The following is a 20,850-nucleotide window of genomic DNA, read 5'->3' on the forward strand; positions in this document are numbered from 1 at the left end:
GTTATCGTCAAGTTGTTTTATAGTTTTAGTTATTGCATTTAGGTCTACGATCCATTTTTGAAAATGTTAATTTTTTTGTGTATTGTGTGAGCAAAGGGTCCAACTTCCTTCTTTTGTGTGTGGATATCCAGTTGTCCCAGTACCATTTCCCCATTTCTTTCCCCATTTCTTGGTACCTTTGTTGAAATTCAAGGTTTTATTTCTGGAATCTAAATTCTTTTATTTTTTATTTTTTATTTTTTAAAAAATGTTCATTTTTGAGAGACAGAGAGAGAGAGAGAGAGAGAGAGAGCAAGCAGGGGAGGGGCAGAGAGAGAGAGGGAGATGCAGAAACCAAAGCAGGCTCCAGGCTCTGAGCTGTCAGCACAGAGCCTGATGCGGGGCTCAAACTCACAAACTGTGAGATCATGACCCGAGCCGAAGTCAGATGCTTAACTGACTGAGCCACCCAGGCACCCCTAGAATCCCAAATCTAATGACTGATCTATTTTTCTGTCCTTATGCCAGTACTACACAGTAACTTTGTAATAGTTTTGAAATCAGGAAGTATGAAACCAATTACATTTGTTTTTGTTTGTGTTTTCTATTTCTTTGCACTTTTGCAGTTTCCATATCTTCCACTTAGTAAGATTGTATTTATCTTTATTATCTTTATTAGATACATATTTATGTTTCCTGCTTTTAAAGTCTTTTCTTTGGAGGGTGCCTGGCTGGCTCAGTTGGAGGAGCATGTAACTCTTGATCTCTAGGTTATGAGTCTGGCTGTCTTGAGAACAGGTGTGTGTGTGTGTGTGTGTGTGTGTGTGTGTGTGTGTGTGTGTGCGTTTCATTTGTTTATTTTTGGTGATCAAGTCCTGTTTATTTTAAAAGCATAAACAGTGGAACTAGGAAGGAGTAAGGAGAACAAAACACCAGTCCCCTTGACAGGGCCAGATCCAGCACAGGCCCTGTCTGTTGTGTGACCTGGAAGCCTTGACCAGCCTTTTCCCGTGAGGACAACGCAGGTGCCATCTTCCATGAAGTTGGGGATAGAGTAAAAGTGAAAAAGGCCAGAGGGCTGAGATCAGTTTTTATTGCTGGCTTTGTGTCTTTCACGGGTCACTTACTCCTGTTTCTTTGCATGTCTAGTAAGTTTTGATGGTAAAATGGACCCTGTGTGTGATACAGCATTACCTTTCTCTCAGGAAGCTTAAACAAATTAAAAAAGTTCTCTAGCAGGCGGTTTAATTACTGGCTGATTCCCTTGAGCCTATTTAGGTTTGGTTTTCTGCTTTGTTAGGGTATATTTGTAGAAAATGCCAGGTATTTCCCAAGATTCTCTAACTCACTAAAACTCAACCTCTCAAGTCTGTCTCCCCTGTTGATTTACTCAGGGCATGGCCTTAGAAGTTTTTAGGGATAGTCTACTGTAAACATTTTTCTAATGCCCATAAAATAACTGGTACTGGGGTGGACACTTTTCTGTAAACAGCCGAACAACAGGATAAAATACATAAGCCAACCATTTTCAGGCACTGAAAAACCATCAACACGGAAGTGGAATCCCTGAGAACAGAAAGTCACAAATGTAGCGCCATAAAGACATGTTATTGACTGGGGTGCAGGGAGCAGGAATCCAAGAGAAGCAAAATCCCACTGAACCGAGGAGGCAGAGGCAAGGCTTGGAGCAGCTAAAATGGCTGGAATAATGGGGCAGAGCACAGGAGAGAAGGAATCTGTGCAAAGGAAATAAGTTTTTGTCAGCAGGTTTTTAATCAGAAAGTATTTTGTTAACAAATGGTTTCAGATGTAGGTCATGGGCAAGGGCCAGAAATGACAGGGGTCTCTAATATTAATTCAAAAGTGAGCCTCATGATTTAGAAAAGAGTGAAATTGTTGTGTTTATTTAATTTTAATGAGAAGTTGAGATCCCAGCCTTCATTTTTGTCTTAAGGGAGAGTTGGACTATGGGGGCACCCTGTGGGCAAGGCCACAACTTTTCTTTAAAATCACCTTTGTTACTGCTCAACAGTGCTTGAACTCAACATTACCGAAGGTCCAGAATTCTTTAGCACAAAGCATAGGGGAGATTATTTTGCCCAGAACTCTTTCTGCTCATGTTTTCAGCATTTCAGTTTTTAAATATACTCTTTCATTGAGCACCTACTATGTGGCCAGCTGCAGCGAGGGTCAAATATGATACCCAGTCCCTATCTTTGAGTATCTTCTGCACCGCACCCCCACTCCCCCGCCGCCATGATTTGTAGAAATTGTGAGGGGGCTGTTAAATCTGTCAGGTTGGGAGAAATTTGGGAAAAGGTCTGTTGAGCAGGGCTCTGATGTGTGGGTATTTGATTCAAATGGTATCTCAGTGGGCTAACTGCTGCACTTGTAAGTGGAGTTCTTTATTATTATCTGCATTCTTAGTGAAGGGTGCTATGCTAGCTAGGGTCATGCTCAGCTAGCCGCTCTAACAAACAGACCAAAAAAATAAATGAGTAAAACACAATAGTTCACTTCTTGCTGAAGCAATAGTTCAGGTGGGTAAACAAGTTACTGGGGTGGCTCTTCTCCATATAACTTTTCAGGAGCCCCGCATGATGGAGGCTTAGCCAGTTTCAAGTATGACTTCTAGGGTGACACTGAGGGTTATTCTACAGTTATCTGAAGGGGGAGAAGAGCCCAGAGGGGTGTGCGGGAGCACGCGCAGGATGTTTCTATGGGCTAGGTCTGGGAGTAGCACATGTTGCTCTGTTTACTTCCTCTGGCTGGAATTCAGTCTCACAGGTTCATCTCATAGCCTGCCATAGCAAGGGAGGCTAGAAAATACAGTCTAGCTGTAGGTCCAGAAAGAAGAGGAGAGCATGGAGTTTTGGTAAGCAACCAGTGGTCTCTGTGTTAGGGGCTTATCAAAAGTGATAATTTTGGTGTGGCACGGTCACACTTATTTTCCTGTATTAAATATATAGACTTACACACTTGCATCTCCAGTGTGTAAGGCTCTGAGGTCTTCCAAGTTTCAGCACCTAGGGAAGGACGGGGGTGGTAAATGCTTATTAAATGGTTTTTGAACAAAGGAATGAATTTTTAAATTTATTTTTATCTGTCTGATGCCAGAGTCCCCAGATGATGATGATGATGTTGATAATTACAGAGATAAGAACTACTGTTTACTGAACATCCGCCCTGTGCTAAGGTTTGCAAGCGTGATCTCATTATTTTGCTAAAACATTTATTATGTTTCTTTTAATTTAATCATCATAAGTGTACTCTTTAATCCCCATCTCCTATCTCCCCCGCCATCCTACCCACCTCCCATCTGGTAGCCATCAGTTTGTTCCCTATAGTTAAGAGTCTGTTTCTTGGTTTGTCTCTCTCTCTCTCTCTCTCTCTCTCTCTCTCTCTCTCTCTCTCTCTGCTTTTCCTTTGCTCTTTTGTTTTGTTTCTTAAATTCCACATATGGGTGAGATCATATGGTATTTGTCTTTTCCTGATTGACTTATTTTGCTTAGCGTTATACCCTCTAGCTACATCCATGTCATTGCAAATGGCAAGACTTCATTTTTTTAGTGGCTGAATAATATTCCGTTTTATATATATACATACACACACGACCACACACATGCATACACACACCACATCTTTTTTGTCCATTCGTCTATGATGGACACTTGGGCTGCTTCCATAGTTTGGTAAGTGACTCTGCTATAAACATATGGGTGCATGTATCTCTTTGAATTAGTGTTTTTGTATTTTTTTTTTTTTTTTGTAAATACCCAGTCGTGTAATTCCTGGATCATACAGTAGTTGTATTTTTAACTTTTTGAGGAACCTGCATACAGTTTTCCTGCATACAGTGGCTGCACCAATTTGCATTCCCACGAACAGTGCAAAGGGGTCCTTTTTCTCCACAACCTCGCCACCACTTGTTGTTTCTTGTGTTGTTGATGTTAGCTATTCTGACAGGTGTAAAGTGATACTGCATTGTGATTTTGATTTGCTTTTCTCTGATGATGAGTAAGGTTGAGCATCTTTTCATGAGTCTGTTGGCCATCTGTATGTCCTTTTTGGAGAGATGTCTGTTCATGTGCTCTGCCCATTTTTTAATTGGATTGTTGTTTGGGTATTGAGTTGTATCATTCCCTTATATATTTTGGATACTAACCCTTTATTGGATATGTCATTTGCAAATATCTTCTCACATTCCATTGGTTGCCTTTTAGTTTTGTTGATTGTTTCCTTCACTGTGCAGAAACTTCTGATTTTGATGTTGTTCCAGTAGTTTATTTTTTGCTTCTTATTTCCTTTGCCTCAGGAGACACATCTAGAAAGATGTGGCTACAGCCAATGTCAGAGAGATTACTGCATGTGCTCTCTTCAAGGATTTTTATGGTTTCAGGTCTCACATTTAGGTCTTTAATCCATTTTGAGTTTATTTTTCTGATAGTGAAAGAAAGTGGTCCAGTTTCATTCTTTTGCACGTGACTGTTCAGTTTCCCCAACACCATTCGTTGAAGAAACTTTTTCCCATCATATGTTGATTCCTCCTTTGCTGAAGATTGATTGACCATACAATTGTGGGTTTATTTCTGGATTTTCTGTTCTATTCTATTGATCTATGTGTCTATTTTTATGCCAGTATCGTAGTGTTTTAATTACTACCACTTTGTAGTGTAACTTGGAATCTGGAAACTTCGAGTTTTGTTTTTCTTTTTCAAGATTGCTTTGGCTCTTCAGAGTCTTTTGTGGTTCCATACAAATTTTAGGATTGTTCTAGTGCTGTGAATGAAGGAATGAATCAATGCTGAGTTGGTATGATAACAGTTGGCCAGTGGATTCAATTGCTTCTTTTAAAAATATTAAAAAAAACCTTTTAAAAAATTTATTTATTAAATTAGAGGGAGCATGGGAATGACAGAGAGAGAGGGAGAGAGAGAGAATCCCAAGCAGGCTCCACACTGTCAGCACAGAGCCCGCCTGATGTGGAGCTTGAACTCACAAACCACAATATCACGACCTGAGCCAAAATCGAGAGTTGGAGGCTTAACTGACTGAGCCGCCCAGGTGTCTCTAAGGTGTCAATTTAGAGGTGTCAATTGCTTGCCTTTCTGTTTGTTATGGCAGATAGACGAACTTCTAGTTCATCCATAAACTGTATCAAATCATACAGGCACATGTTAACTACATTTAATGACATTTAGCGTTTGCATTTACTTGGATTGTGTAGAACCCATTCCTACCCCCTTTGGCTCTCAAGCTGGCATTATGATCCAGGTTCTACAGTGTGCTTTGGTAGTCGGGGAGTCACAGCAAGGCCACATACATGGAGGGTCTTAGCCTTGGTTCAAGCACACACTGCATCTATAGCCAGTGGGCCAAAGCACGCTCGTGGGTTGCCAAGCATGGTAGCTTTCTTTTCCTTCTCCAGCAACAGGCTTCCCTTGCTTCTGGGTTCACGTGGCACCCAATTTTTTTTCAACACCCAGGCCAAGACAGGTCTCTAGCTCTAAATGTTTATCTTGGCCGTGCTAAGTGGTGCTTTGTTTTATTTGACCTCAGCTTGCTTTATTTACGGTCTAGGTAGTGTGCCTTTCTTTGATACGTCAGGACCTTGCGACTAGATCTCTGTTTACGCTTTTGATTCTATAGACCAGCGATCTCAACCCTGGTGGCACAATAGAGCACCTCAGACAAATTAAGTCCAAATCTTGAGGTGGGGCCCAGACATCAATATTTTAACTTTCTTTGGTGATTCTAATATGTACCCAGGGTTGAGAAGGAGGTCCTTGTCTCCACTGGTACTCATCTTTCCCAATTGCTGAATGCTAATATTTAAAAAATTTTTTTTTAATGTTTATTTTATTTTTGAGAGAGAGAGACAGAGTGTGAGTGGAAGATAGTAGAGAGAGAGAGGGAGACACAGAATCTGAAGCAGGCTCCAGGCTCTGAGCTGTCAGCACATAGCCTGATGCAGGGTTCGAACTCACAAACCGTGAGATCACGACCTGAGCCGAAGCTGGACACTCAGCCGACTGAGCCACCCAGGTGCCCCTGAATGCTAATATTTTTTTTAAGTCTGGCTTCCCACAACCATCTCTGCCTCCCCCACAGAGCAGCTCTTGTATGCTTCTATTTCTCCTTCTCCAGAACCACTTCTCCTGGTTCTGTCCTTTGGAATGTGGTGATCATAACCTCACTGATAGTCAAATGAGGACGCATCCAGTTTTAAGGAAGAGCAGTTTGTCTTTGGCATGGTCACCACAGCCGCCTAGTAGAGGTGGAGTCATGAGAAATTACCAAATGGGTCTCTCAAGCTGTTCCCCTACTAATTACTATGGGATCTCCAGTCCTTTTAAAAGTCTGACCTGGCAATTCTGGGAGTCCCTAGGAGTGTCTCACATGTGTTCATGAACAATTCTTGAAGCTTCTACTTCGTGTTAACCATCTTAGCTGACGCTTGATGTTGAGCTCCACCTTCCCAAGCTGTGGGAAGGCACTTGTCCTGCTCCCGAAGCCAATTATGGGCCAGTCCTCATGTTTGGGGCTAAGCATACAGGGGCGAACAAGATGGGCACTGTTCCTGTCCTCAGGAAGAGCACCGCTGAGCACATGAGGCTTGCTGTCTATATGATATGAATTTACTTATTTCAGTTAACCACACTGTAGCGGAGAGAAAACTTTTGAGCAATTTCCTATCGATTGTATGTGTATTTGGGATATCTTATAAAATCCTGAGGCGCATCCATGTTCCTCTTGTCTGCTGAATCTCCCTGTATCCCTCATATCTCATCCAGATCCACAGGCCTCTGCAGTCTGAGCAGGGCGTTGTGATTGCAGGAGCTGTCTTAGGCTTTAGCCTCAGAGCCAGTCTGTTTTGGGCAGCAGAGATCTGTCCCACCTTCTTTGGAGAGCTCAGAATAAGGCAGAGCTCATCAATCTTGGTTATACCAGGAGGAAGAGATGAGAGGTAGGAGATGTTTGTGGACGGTGGAGGAAGATGGGGGACAAGGTGGGACTCCCCCAGGCATGACCAGGAGAGGAGCCAGTCATCCTCATAAAGTGGTGTGCATGTGTGCATGCGTGTGTATGTGAGCACATGTGTGATCTGTGTGGAGGGGCTGGAGGAAGGCTTGCATTTTCCCCACCATTGCATCGTTATGCTCTTTTCATGTTATTATACTTGCGAAACAGGTTACGATTAGCTAACAGAGCAGTTTTGATCAATTGCGTTGTAGACTGGCTGCTTCCTCCTGACATGGGGGGGGGGGGGACATTATCCCTTAATGTCATCAGCCACACAACCAACCACAGTGTAGGATGAGATGCCCATGAATAGGTTTCATTTGAGGAACTCATCCAGATCCCAGTCCCAGGGTTCTGCCCCTGAGGGAAGCGCTTCCTGAAATGCTGCTGCTTTTCTTGACCTGGGTCTTCACTTGTAGGATCCTGGCTCTGAGCAATGACTATAAGTGATCTTTGTTAAAAGGCCTTTTTAAAGGGTTGAGAGATGTCAGGAAGGGACTTACCAAGTAGTCTTGGTTGAGGAGAGATGTTTAGGGGCAAAAGGGAGAACAATTCCAAAGATCAAAGAGTAGGGATAAGAAAAAGCAGGTCGCCTTCTTCTGGAAGCTGCTGGTAGTTTATTCTCTCTGATGTGTGTGTGTATTCTGTGTGTGTGTGTGAGAGAGAGAGAGAGGGAGAGAGAGACAGAGACAGAGACAGAGAGACAGAGAGGTAGGGAGGGAGATAGAAGAAGGAGGTGGGAGGGAGGGAGGAGTGACTAGCAGGAGATGATTGATATTAGCAGGAAAGATAGTAAGGGGCCTCGTAGGCCCTGTTAAAAAGTGTGTACTATAAGCCCGAAGTGCCCTTTCTTTGCCCGCCCCGAGTTCTGCCATGTAGCTGGCCACCTATTGGGACTACGTGGGTGGAAGAGGAACACGAGGCAGACGCATGCCCTGTTCTCAGGAGGCTGATGACCTGAAACAGGCAAGCCCAGCAGCTGATTGCGAAGGACCATACAAACAATTGCCCTTCTCCCTGGAATCTCCTTTCCTCCCTTGCCCATTGGAAGATGCCTACTTGTCTTTTCTAGATGCTCCTCAAAAGTCATGTACTCTGGGAGGCCTGCTGGCTCTAAGCAGAGCTGCGGGCTTCTGCTACGGTAGTTCCTTGTTTATACTCCGGCCTCAGCTTTTCTCTTGTTCCTGAAATCTCCTTATTAATCTGTTTTCCTTATTAGTCTGCCTTCTTTGTGAGCATCTAGGGCAAGCCTTCTATTTCCAGTGTATTACACAGTGCCCAGGAGGTTAAATGGTCTGAGAAGAATAGAGATGTGAGCAATGGCATATATGTACGCTCCCCCACTCCCCAAGAGCGGCCAGGTGTGGTTGGAGCATGGCATGTGGTGTGTGCATGGGGCCAGGAGGCTGGAAAGGGTAAGCAGGCCATGGATGGATGTTAGGAGATGAAACGGTATTCGGCTAGGTAGGCAGGGCCCAGATCATGAAAGGCCCTGTGTGCATATCAGACAATTTGGTTTTCATCTAAGAAGAATGAAAGCCCCTGAGTGGGAGTAACTCGGTCAGGTTGTGACCTGAGGATCAGCGGGGAGCCAGCTTAGTGGCAGGGAGGCCAGTTAGCTCTTACTTATCCAGGTTCAAGGTAAGGATCCACACTGGGGCTGTATCTTCATTAGGAAGGGAATGTTTGAGCATCGGTAGAGAGAGGGCTGTTTTTGAGTCAAGATAAGCAGAGCTGAAGAGGGAGAGGGCACTGGAAGATCATCCCTCTGTTACTCTGGCCACATGCAGAGGCCCAGAAAGGTACTGTTTAACCAGGAACTCTGGGGTAGAGAGTAGGGTGAACAGCAGGGCCATTGCAAGGTCCAGATTTTAAGTGGGGAGGCTCAGATTTTGCCTGTCAGATTCATGTAGGAAAACAGAGTAAGACCTCAGCATAAAAGTTGACCCTAACTGAAGTGCAGTCCATCTGTCCCAGGATGCTTGGGGAGGGTCCAGGTGAGCGTCCTGAAGGCGCCCAGGTCTCTCTGAGGCCCACCAGGAGTCTTGTCCCTGGCCTAGGAGAGCGTGGATGTGCCATCTCCACTCAGGGCAGCCCTGGCCTATCAGGCTTTGCTGGAAGCAGTGGCCCCGAAAGGCCGGTGAGACAGGTGGCCCTGTCTTTTGGGGCACCCACACTTGCCCTGCCAGTGGTTAGTAGTGAGGCAGTAACAACGCCATGAGGGAAGCTTCGAGGAAGAGCCGTGCTGCCTGGAGGTCCTGCTCCCACAGGAAACCACCTCCTGCTATTCTTTCTTGGAGGCTCTGGAAACCTCCTAGGGCCCCGGTGACTCACCTCACCCTCCTCTGTGCCCGTTGAACCCACTTCCTGCTCCCCGTCTGTGCAGGCTGCTGCCGCCTTGCTCTTGACTGTGCCTCCGGGTCCCTTTGCTCCAGTTTTCCTGCCATCAGCTACTGCCCGAGCTCTTCTCACCAGCCCCCCACCCGACTCTCCACAGTCTGCTCCTGCCCGGCTCCCCAACTCAGGGGCCCCTCCTTGCTCTGATCCTTGGCTGTGACCCTGAAGGTTCTTGCCAAACTGCCCGAGAGCTGAGGCATGAGTCGAAGGGTCCGGATCTCTCCCTGTGGCAGCCCTCCCCTCACCCAGCGTGGGGTAGCAGTGCCCACCACTAGAGAGTATTCCTCACAGTGAGACCCCTGCCCCTGGACCCCTGCAGGGCCAGCGGCATCTCCAGAGCCCCTGAGAGTTTTCAGAATGCTTTCATTGTATCGCTTGTCTCGGGATGCCAGCAAGGGCTCCCTGTACTTCGCAGTGTATTAGCTTCTCAGCCAAGACAGCCAAGAGCTAAATGGGGGAATGGGTGTTGGAAGACCCTGGTGGTGGGTGAGAAAGTGCAGCACAGAATGGGGACCATGGCTGGGTGGGGTCTTGGGTAGGGTGTGAAAGGGCAGGCCATGGGAGGACCCCGAAAACAAGCTATACCTGTTTTTTCATTGAGATTTGGGCCTCTCCCTGCCTATAGTCTCTGTTCTTTTCCCTGCAGATCTCTGATCCTGCTCCTTCTTTGTCTGCTTCTATAGCACAGCCTGAGGTACCTGCAGCCTTTCTGGGTGGTGGAAATTGGATCCTTCTAGAAGAGACAGAGTTCACCCCTGAAATAGTGGGTTCTAAAGGATAAGAGGGGCGCCTGGGTGGTTCAGTCGTTTAAGTGTCCAACTCTTGGTTTTGGCTCAGGTCGTGATCTCATGGTTTGCGAGTTCGGGCCCCACGTCAGGCTCTGTGCCGACAGTGTGGAGCCTGCTTGGGATTCTCTCTCCCTCTCTCTCTGCCTCTCCCCTGCTTGTGCTCTCTCTCTCTCAAAATCAAAATAAACATTAAAAAGAAAGGATTAGAAAGTGTGTGATGGTCCCAGATGAGAAAGGAAGTTGCAGTCATGGGGGATAGACAGCTGCCTAGTCCAGAACTTCCAGGAGGGGGTGAGTAGTCAGCAGGCAGGTGGGTGGCACAGAAGGGGAATTCTGGGGACTTAGGGCACAGTGACTGGAATGGAGCAGAGAAATCGGGGTGGGCAGGTGCAGATGAAGGGGGCAGGCCCTGAGCCCCGGAGTAGGATTTGGTAAAGATCCCTCACGTTTTCTGTAGCTCACGTACTTCCAAGGAGTTGTAATCTCTTCTCTTACCGTATCATCACACTCACCCTGTGAGGGAAAGATGTGGTAATGACACCCTCCTCTCAATCACGGAAGTAAAATGTGCAGAGAAAATACATTATTTTTCTGAAATTCTGGCAATGCCAGGCCTAGTATCTGACTATTTCTGTCTTATACCTTGATCAGTAGCTTCTCGAGACAGGAATGTGTTACTTCTGATTTTCTGGGTCCCTAATGGCCAAAATAGCAGGCGGCCCACAGCTAGACGAAGCACATTGTAGCCAGAGGGAGGAGCATGGGTAAGACCCTGGGCCGGGAGGGAGTATGGTGCATTCCAGACACTGCAAGCAGCGTGGTATGGCCAGAGCTCAGAAATGCAGAGGGACACGGGGAGAGATGAGGTGGAGACGTGAGCGGGCCAGGCTGTGCAGGGGTTCACAGCTTGAGAGTGGTGGGAAGCACCAGAAATCTCCACACACGTGGGTGTCATAGCGAGGTCGACATTTTGAAAGGACCCCCTGGCTGCCTTTGGAGAACGGTGAAGGAGAGAGAGCAAGGGCGCATGGAGTAGGCGCTATTGGGAGGCTGCTGGGGTTATCCAGCTGAATAAGTGTGGTAGTTCGGGCTAGGGTGGTAGTCATGGAGGTGGTGAAAAACAGATGGATTTGGGAGATATTTCAGGGCAAAATTCATAGGGGTGGTGACACATTGGCTGTGGGGCATGAGGGAAGAAGACTCTGGAGGCTGCCTGTAGCTTTCTGGTGTATGGACTGAACGTAGTGGTGGCATTCATGGCCGTAGGGAATCCTGGAAGAGAGTCATCTTGTAGAGCAGATTGTAAGTTTGGTTTTGGAGGTGGAGGTTTTGAAGGAGCTCTGAAGCATCCAAGTGGAGATGCCAGGTAGGCGGGAGGATGTGTGGAATCAGAAGCTAGAAGAAAGTAAGGGCTAAAGGCAAAATATTGAGGGTTATGGGGATGTAGGTGATCATTAAGGCCATAGGAGCAGATAGAGTATCTAGGAGGGCATAGAGGGCATAGGAGCAGATAGAGGGCAAGGGTAAGAGTGTAGAAAAAGAGTGTAGAAAAGGGTAAGAGTGTAGAAAAGAGGCCCCAGGTCTAAGCCTTGTGAAAATCCATCCAGGGTATCCAGAGGTGGGTGAGCCATGCCCTTCAGGGCATCCATAACCCAAGAAGGCAGCTAATCCTGAACACCCAGGGATCTGTTTTGCAAGGCGGCATGTACCAAGAGCCAAGTAAATGGTCAACGAAGGAAAGATTATTTTCAAATGAGTATCATGTTCCATAAGCTGTGTATGATGACCTTTACTTCGGATCAACCCCAATTCACCTTTTTTCAGCTTCTTAGAGGATTCCTGTGGAGTGTGTTCACCTGCCCTATTCTTCCTGATGCCCAGACATCGCTCACATCCCAGCCCCCGCCCCCCCACCCCCTCCCCCCATCTGCCATCACAGCCTTCATTTCATGGTGTAAGCCAGCTCTCTTGGATCTTTCCACCTCTGTGTCATTACTGCATGGTATGTCATTTGCAGCTGAAACAACTCAGCCATATGCTGTGTTCTCGTTGGTTGGGAGAAAAGGTGGGCATAAAAGCAGGGCCTCATGCAGCCATGGTCTATGTGTCAGAGGCAAGCAGAGGTTGCTGCTGGGATGGCTGGTGGGGCCCCGAAGGCCAGCCTCAAACCCCAGGTTATACCTTCAGGAGACCGTGGCTCCCGGATAATGGTTTGACCAAAGTTTTGGGCTGACTCTGAATATGAGCTATCTTGAGTCACAGGTGTGAATATGAATATGGCTGTCAAGGATGCTTGAGTGAACGTCACCTTTGTCATCTGCCCAGTTATGCATCAGTATGGTCTTGGGCTCCTTAGACATGCATCTGAAGGTTTTCAAGCCGTCTCTGGGCTGTAGAGCCCTGTTCTCAATGCTGCCCTGGGCCAGATGGCGGGCAAGCATGCAGAAAGGCACAGGGGGAAAGGAATGAGGTGAGACTAAGGACCGAGGAGAGAATCCACTCCCATGATGTCTTGAACTGCCCCCTGTCGCTCTACCAGCATGCATACCCACTGTTGCTTTTCTGTGTTCTCTCTCCTGCCTTTCAGAAGCTGTCCACCCTTTGAGACCAGCTTCAGGCTCAGTTCCTCAGGAAGCCTTCTAGCCTTTCTGGTCTTCCACAATACGGACTAGAGCCCACAGTGTAGAAGTAAATTATGAGAGCTTTCCTCTGCTGGTCTTCATTGTGCTTCCTACCTGCCAGGTCTGTCCTCATAAAGAGATGATAAGATTTTCCAGTGTAGGGACCAAGTGTCCTAGGGCTCCTGAACTGTCCTTCAGAGAGCTGGGCACCTAAGGGGCTGCTCTACAAGCTGGTCACTGATCAGAAGCTCTCCTTCCAGCTGCTTTTTGTTCCTTCATTCATTCAGTAGGTGCTGAGGGCTGAGCTGGATGTATATGGTATGATTTCTTCTTACACGGAGCTCAAAATGAAAATAATAATAATTATAATAAGCACCTTTTATTGCCCACCCATGGGCTGATGACTGCCCTGGGTGTTTCGCATGTACATCTCTGCTTCGGATTCTCACTACAACCCTGCAAGTGTGGGATTCTCATGTTGCAGTTGAAGAAACAGGCTCAGAGAAGTCTCAGAGCAAGTGGCAGAGCTCAGGGTTAGGCCCAGGCGCACTGGGTTTGCTGCTTTGCTGGAGAGAGTATTTCTCAGACGCAGGGACAGATCGAGTCTCATCAGCCTCAAGGCCCTGGCAGCTAGCTCATGGCCCCGGCCTGGGGCTTTTTGGTGCAAAGCGGAGTGTTTAATGCTTCAGTCCCCTCCAGTTGTGACATTCTGCAATTCTGTCACCAGCCTGGGTCTTTTCCCTCCAGGGGTGAAGCTGGAAGTTCCCTGAAATAGCACTGCTGCTCCCGCTGTGGGTTGTTCGGGGGCTGTTCTGGGGAGGGCCCAGAAGGGGCTGTGGAGCTCCGAGGCCCCGGTGGGGGCAGCAGGTGCATGGGAACCCCTCAAGGACATTGGAGGCAGTGCTTTTGTCAGAGCCCGGCCCTGCCCTCAGGGGCCCCACAGTTGGTCTGTCTTCCTCTCTGCTCTCTCCTCGGGCCATGAGGGCTGCCTGGCTGCCCTGGGAGAGGCCCCCAAACTTAAGACTTTGGCATTAATTCAAGGTGTCTCTCCAAGGAGTGCTCCACTTACCCTGGCTTGCCGGAGCCACCTTCTCTTGTTTGGGAATTATAAGAGGTTATGACACCCATCATCTGAAGGGGCTCCTGCTGGTGGCTCCATGCCCAGTGTGCGTGTGTGTGTGCATGCGTGTGTATATAGCGGCTGAGACCCTCTTCCCCCCTGGCTAACCAAGGCTGTGAGGAGATGTGGCCTTTTTCTTAGGGACATCCCAGTTCCCCTCCCATCAGTGCCTCAGTTTCTCTGTGTCCTGGGTTTTCTGTCACCTGAAGCTGCTTTGCCTCTTTTGTCTCTTCCTCTCACAGATATCCCCCTGCTCCCTGGCTCCCCACGCCGGCTGAGCCCTCGGGCAGTGGCCAGAGATGGCCAGGGCCCCAAACGTGGCCAGCAATACCTCAGGGTTCCCGGTTCCCAAGCCCCGGGTCCGCAGGGCAGTTCTGACCATGACCGAGATTCTGGCCCGCCCTCCGGTGGAGGGAGCTCCTGTGGCAGCTCGGTGAGTGCTGGGGTGGGGTAAAGGCTGGCCCTGTTGGGGGCCCAAAGGGAGCCTCTTGACTGAGACACTCTCCACCTGGGGGGCAGGGGTTTGTGTGTGTGTGTGTGTGTGTGTGTGTGTGTGTGTGTGTGTGTGTGAGAGAGAGAGAGAGAGAGAGAGAGAGAGAGAGAGATCTCCAGGGTTTTTCTTAGGGCCTTTTCCTCTCTCTCTCCAAGTCATGGTGGTACAGTGTCCCGACTATGCTGGAGTCTTGTGGTCAGAGGACAGAGAGAGGGAGGTGTGAGGCCACGTGAGCCCACCTGTTGGTCTGCAGACTCCTTGGCTCCCCTCACAGGTCTGAGGAACCAGACCTCTGCCGTGGTGGCTCCGAGGCTCTCCCCTGTGGCTGGCGCTTCATCTGGTTGCCCAGGTGACCTCCCAGGTGGCTGCAGAGGCAGCGGGTACCAAACCAGTAATAAACAGGGAGACGCCCAAAGGGAGGGAGGCAGGTCCCTCGCCTGCTCCGCCTTGTTCTTTCCCCTCCTCTTCTCTCAACCTCCCACCTCCAGGCTGGTCGGGAGCAGAAGTCAGTCCCCCTGCTGCTGTCCCCACTGGTGGCTGCAGAGGAGGAGGAGGAGGATGTGGGGCTGTGAAGGGGCATAGTGTAGAGTGAATCCCCGTGGGGTGGGGCTGGGGTGGGCCGGGTGACAAGAAACTGGCCCTTGTTCCAATGGATCCAGAGAACTTGCCAGTGAGTAATCTGTGTGTGTAAGCGTGCATGCGTTTGTAGGCAGGCCGGTGGATCTGCAAGGAGATGAGTGTGCGTGGGTGTGTTACCGTGCATGTGGAGGGCTGCGTGTGCCAGAGTGCACTTGTGCACAGATGGGTGCAGGAGAGCTGGTGCAGAGGTGCTGTGTGTGGATGCTGTGTGTGCGTGTGCAGGGGTGGCTCATGGCTCTGGTGTGCAGGCAGGTGCGGAAGCACAGGGCTTTGCTGCTGCACGTGTCGTCTGTGCATGTGAGCATACGTGTGTGCACGGATGCCAGGGCAGGAGTGAAGGCATCGGTGTCCAGGCTGTGTACATGTGGGTGGAGGGCTGAGTGGGCTGGGTATGGTGGAAGGATTTAGGCCACTGTGTCCTTTCACTGGGCCTGAGGGCCTTGCCTCCTAGTCCACCGCCCTGGGCCCAGAGCACAGGGTCAGCCTCCTCCATCTCTCACTCCTCCTCAGTGGACCTCTCTGTCTCTGTCCCGTTCTCTCTGGCCAGGTCATCAATAACTACCTGGACGCCAACGAGCCAGTGTCCTCGGAGGCCCGTCTGAGCCGCATGCACTTCCATGACAACCAGAGGAAGGTTGACTATGTGCTCGCCTACCATTACCGGAAACGCGGGGTGCACCCTGGCCATGGCTCCCCTGGCCCCTCGCTGGCGATTGTCTCCAATGGGGAGACGGGCAAGGAACCTCGTGCTGGTGGCCACGGTGACATTGAATTGGGACCACTTGATGCCCTGGAGGAGGAGAGGAAGGAACAGCGGGAGGAGTTTGAGCACAACCTGATGGAGGCCGGGCTCGAGCTCGAGAAGGATGTGGAGGTGAGGCTGGGCAGGTGGTAAAGGGTCGTGGGATGGGATGGCCTTGCAGGACTGGGGCCCTGGTGACCAGTGTCACCTGCCGGGAGTGTTGGCTTTGTTCTGGCAGGTGGCGTGGTTTTTTTGTTTTTTTGTTTGTTTGTTTTTTTTTTTAAATCTGATGAGCATACAAGATTTTCTTGTTCAAAGACTTGAGGAAGAGCATTGGTATAGCTGGTGCCTCTGCCTAGGGGAGTCCCAGGTGGTGAAGGCAGTGATGGTGATGTCCAGCCTGTTCTGTGGGCATTGGCCTAGAGATTGGAGGCAAGACATTTCTGCCTTGTCTTGGTTTCTTCAAATGGTTTCCTTGGAATGAAGACCCAGATTGCCTGTGCAACTTTGGATCAAATTCCTCTCTAGGGCATATACTTCACTAAGGAAATGTGCTTGCCTGAGGCCCTCTGAGGGAGATGATTAATTGGAAACTGAACATTGGACATATTTTACAACTTGTGAACTACATATATTCTCATCCCTGGTCAGTAGCAGCCTAAAGGAATCCATGGAAGTCCATTTATCTACATATCCATCTGTCCATCCGACCATCCATTCTTGGATCCATCCATCCATCCATTTCTTCATATCACAGTGATCCTTTAAAGATGACTTGGCCTAACCATCCCCTCTGAACTCATCTTCTACCCCTCCCACCTTCCTGTACCTCCTCCAGCCCATTGGCATTATCTTGGTTGTGTGTTGGTCACCCTTACCTCAGGGCCTTTGCACTGATTGTCCCCTCTGCCTTGGGCACCCTCCGCAGACCTGGGCATGCTCAGTCCCTCACTTCAGACCTCTGCCTAAATGTCACCTCTTTCCAGACATCTTCGTGACCATCCTAGCTAAAATACTCCCACCCTATCACTTTGTTCCTTGACCATGCTTTACTTTTCTTCATCACACTTGGCACTGCTACCTGAAACAACATAATAGATTTGTTTTGTTATTTAAAAAAAAATTTTTTTTTCAACGTTTATTTATTTTTGGGACAGAGAAAGACAGAGCATGAACGGGGGAGGGGCAGAGAGAGAGGGAGACACAGAATCGGAAACGGGCTCCAGGCTCTGAGCCATCAGCCCAGAGCCTGACGCGGGGCTCGAACTCACGGACCGCGAGATCGTGACCTGGCTGAAGTCGGACGCTTAACCGACTGCGCCACCCAGGCGCCCCTAGATTTGTTTTTTTATCTGTGCCCCAACCAGCTTCATGAAGGCAGGGGTCTTGTTTGGTTCACTTCTGCATCCTCAGCACTCAGGACAGAGTCTGAACAGTAAAGTCATGTAGTTGAATAAATAAGTGATCTCCCCGTGTCTCAGGTTCCTCATCTGCAAAATAGGCAAATGCCCTGCTGGACTGTAGGTTTACATGCCCCAGCAATTGATGGGCAGTGAAAACATTTGGCACAATGTGCAACACATAGTAGGTGCTCAATAAATGCTCCTTAGTATTATTTTAAATATGAGTCATGCTGAGGGGTGGGGTGTCATTCTCATTAGAAACTGGTTTTGTAGGACTCAAGTTAATACTGTCCCCAAACTGGACAGGACTGCCAGGGGTCATTCATCCATTTCTCTGTCTCCAGGAGGGATGGCATGCGGCTCGGCTCCGACCCTTGCCCTGCTGATGTGTGCTGCCTATCTAGACCCTCAAAGTAGGAACTGCTTCCCTTCTTGTTCTTTCCACCAATGCAGGAAGATTGTACTCTTTTAGGACTCATTGGGGCTCCCTTGATTTTCCCTCTTTGAAACCCAAAGTTCACTTGATGAATTGGGTCTGGTGGGAAGGTTTTTCAGGTGGTAATGTGTTTTGAAGACCATGCAAGGAGCTTGGTACCACCACTGTGGACACACCTGTCTCTGGGTGTCAGGGAGCAGAGGCCTGGGCCTTGTTCAGCCACTTAGTTGGGGCACAGCATCATGTTCAAGATCTCTTTACACAGATGTTCACATCCCAGGTCTGGCGTCCAAGTTTCCATGTCTGTAAAAAGGGGGTAGCGATGTATTCTTCAGGAGGTTGTTTGAAGAGGAAAACAAGAGAAGTAAATTAAGTACTTAGGACAGTAATAGTGCATGTCACTACTGTTATTAATTAGAGTTGCCAGATTTAGCAGATTCAAGATGGCTAGTTACATTTGAATGTCAGATCAACAGCAAATCCGTTTTTAGTATAAGTATGTCCCATGCAATATTTGGGATATACCTAATCCTAAAAAAATTATTTGTTGCTGATCTGAAATTCGAATATAACTGCCCTGGCAACTCTTACGACTATTCTATCACTGCCCAGCTTTGCTGCCCACCAGCAGGTTCCATTTAGGTTTTCCTGGCTTTGGCTGGGAATTCGGAGGGCCCAGAAATAGCTCTTGGGACTGACCAGTGTTAGATGGGGGCATGGAGCGTGTCCTGGATGGTCATCCTTGGTCTGCAACCAGCACAAAGCGCCAACCTCCACACCCCCGGCCCCCCACCCCAGCTTCGAAGCCTGTTTAACTCTTTTGCCGCACGAGACCCCTCCAGGTCACTCAGCAACCCAGAGCCCCCTCCACTCATGTGGCCTTTGTGACCTACTCTCCTGCAGTTTTGTCTCTCTCTCTCTCTCTTTTCTGAAAATTAATCATTGTTAGTTTTGGGACCTCTGATGCAAAGCGTTAGGTTAATGGCACTTGTCAGTCGTGGCACATTATCACCATTGGCGTACAGGGAGGACCCTCGCGTCATGTACTTGAACGCCCGCCTTGATACTTGCCTGTTCCCTCCACAGGCAGTCGTTCCAGTGCAGTATGTTCCTGGGGGAGTGGATGGTGGTGTTCTTGCTTTTTAAATTTTTTTAATGTTTTAATTTTTTTTAATTTTTGTTAAATATAATTTATTGTCAAATTGGTTTCCATACAACACCCAGTGCTCATCCCAGCAAGTGCCCTGGCGCTGTTCTTGCTTTATGCAAGTTTTTCATTTAAAAAGCAGACTTTATTGTTTAGAACAGTTTCAGATTTACAGAAAAATTGGACGGAGAGTTTCCATCTACTCCGTACCCAGTTTCCTCTACTATTAACATCTATATTAATGTGGTACTTTCTTTTCTTTTCTTTTCTTTTCTTTTCTTTTCTTTTCTTTTCTTTTCTTTCTTTCTTTTTCTTTCTTTCTTTTCTTTTTTGAGAGAAGGAGAGGGAGAGGGAGGGGGGAGGGAGAGGGAGAATCTTAAGCAGACTCCACGCCCAGCATGGAGATCAATCTCACGACCGTGAGATCATGACTTGAGCCGACACTTAACCGACTGAGCCATCCAGGTGCCCCTGCATTAATATGGTACCTTTATCACAATTAATGAACCAGTATTGATATACTATCATTAACTAAAATCTCTACTTTATTCAGATTTATTTAGCCTCTACCTCCTATCCTTTTTCTGTGCCGGATCGCATCCCAGATGCCACATTACGTATAGGTATCCTGCCTCCTTAGGCTCCGCTGGCTGTGATGGTTTCTTGAAACTGTACATGTTTTTAATTTACCTAGGAGGTACCCTGTTTTACAGCTCATTCTATTCCTGACTTTCCCTCTCGGCCCTGTATTTTGGGATCCTTTGCGCTCTGCACGCACATCTAACCTAGTTTTCCTAATGGATGAGCAAGTTGCCATCACCACAGTTACCCGATGACTTCCCCCAGCATGATGGGCACCCACGTGGCCTCCTACCGTGTGTCACCCCAACGAGATTGAGAAGGAATTGTCACCTCCTTCAGGGCCGGCAGTTCTTGATCTTCTCTGGTTCCCCCTCGTGCCCCTCCCCTGTGATGCCATGTTGGTGCCAAACACTGGCTGGAGCTTCATTAGCCGGAGCCCCCGAGCACCTCTCCTGGGGGCCTATGGGGGCCTGCAGAGCTCTCCTGTGCGTCAGGATGCTCAGTCTTTGTCATGAGCTAGCAGCCTGGAGCTGGCACCTCCCGGGAGCAGGGCCGTGGCTTGGCTGCACCTGAAGGCAGCTTGGAGGGTGAGTGTCGTGGTCCCATCTGCTCAGCTACCCCTGCCCGTCTGGGCCCCGCTGTCTTTTAGGCTCTGGTTTCAATTCGATTTTAAGATAAATGGAGAGGAAATGGGTTTGTATCAGAGACCCATTAGAAACTATTCACTTAGCCTTATAGATCAAAAGAACTTTGTGTCCATCAAATTCTAGTTGATTGACTATCACAGGAGTCATTTCCGCCCCTGGTGGCCGAGTGAATTTTACACAGGATAATGATTGGTGCATGCCTTCTGTTTGGTGCTCTGCATTTTCAGTCAGTGGGTGTAGTTCCATGTATGGACATTGTTCATGTTTTAAAGGCTGTTTAGTATTTATCAGGTGACAGTTTGCATATATGTCTTCTTACGTGTAGCCATCTGATTAGATTTCATTTGAAGAGGTTGTGCTGGAGATGCCTGTGGGTGGCAGAGATGCCTGCACCCTCACTGCCAATTTAGATTCATGAGGGCGACCTGTCTAGAGACAGGCATCACTGCCGAGTGGGAGGGTAATGCGAGCGTTTGAGGGATTTACCCACCCAGGACCTCCAGACGGGGCTGTGGAGCCGGGGGGCTGACTGAGGCCTTCTGTGACACACCTCCTCCTACCCTGTCCCAAACCTCCTGCCCTGACCCAGACAGCCAGAAGGACAGAGGCAGAGACTCAGATGAACAAGGGGCACCAGGGGGCATCCCAGAGCGAGGCGCAGTGCTAGGCATGTGGCAGGCCTGGGGGCGGGGGGCATTTGTGGACTTAGGGTGTAAAGGTCCTCGCCCACACTGCAGGCCCTGAGATTCTAGCAGGCACGGCCCACAACTCCCTCTGTGTGGATAGCTGGACCTTCCAAACTGGGAATGGAGGAGAGGGCATTGACAGGGAGG

The 20,850-nt window shown here is 48.6% G+C and overlaps 1 protein-coding gene across 4 annotated transcripts in view; it reads left to right on the plus strand.

Moving 5' to 3' along the window:
• The window catches only part of ANO2 (anoctamin 2), a 339,770-nt gene that overhangs the window by 6,576 nt on the left and 312,344 nt on the right, over window positions 1-20,850 (plus strand). For all 4 annotated transcript variants that reach the window (XM_040462871.1, XM_040462873.1, XM_040462872.1 and 1 more), the window contains exons 2-3: window positions 14,171-14,361; window positions 15,608-15,934. In XM_040462871.1, coding sequence (XP_040318805.1) covers window positions 14,171-14,361; window positions 15,608-15,934 — 518 coding nt within the window. The remainder of the gene's footprint in view (window positions 1-14,170; window positions 14,362-15,607; window positions 15,935-20,850) is intronic.

Source organism: Herpailurus yagouaroundi, unplaced genomic scaffold (assembly GCF_014898765.1).
Source record: "Herpailurus yagouaroundi ecotype Mexico unplaced genomic scaffold, PumYag 355, whole genome shotgun sequence".
In the NCBI taxonomy this organism is placed as follows: Eukaryota; Metazoa; Chordata; class Mammalia; order Carnivora; family Felidae; genus Herpailurus; species Herpailurus yagouaroundi.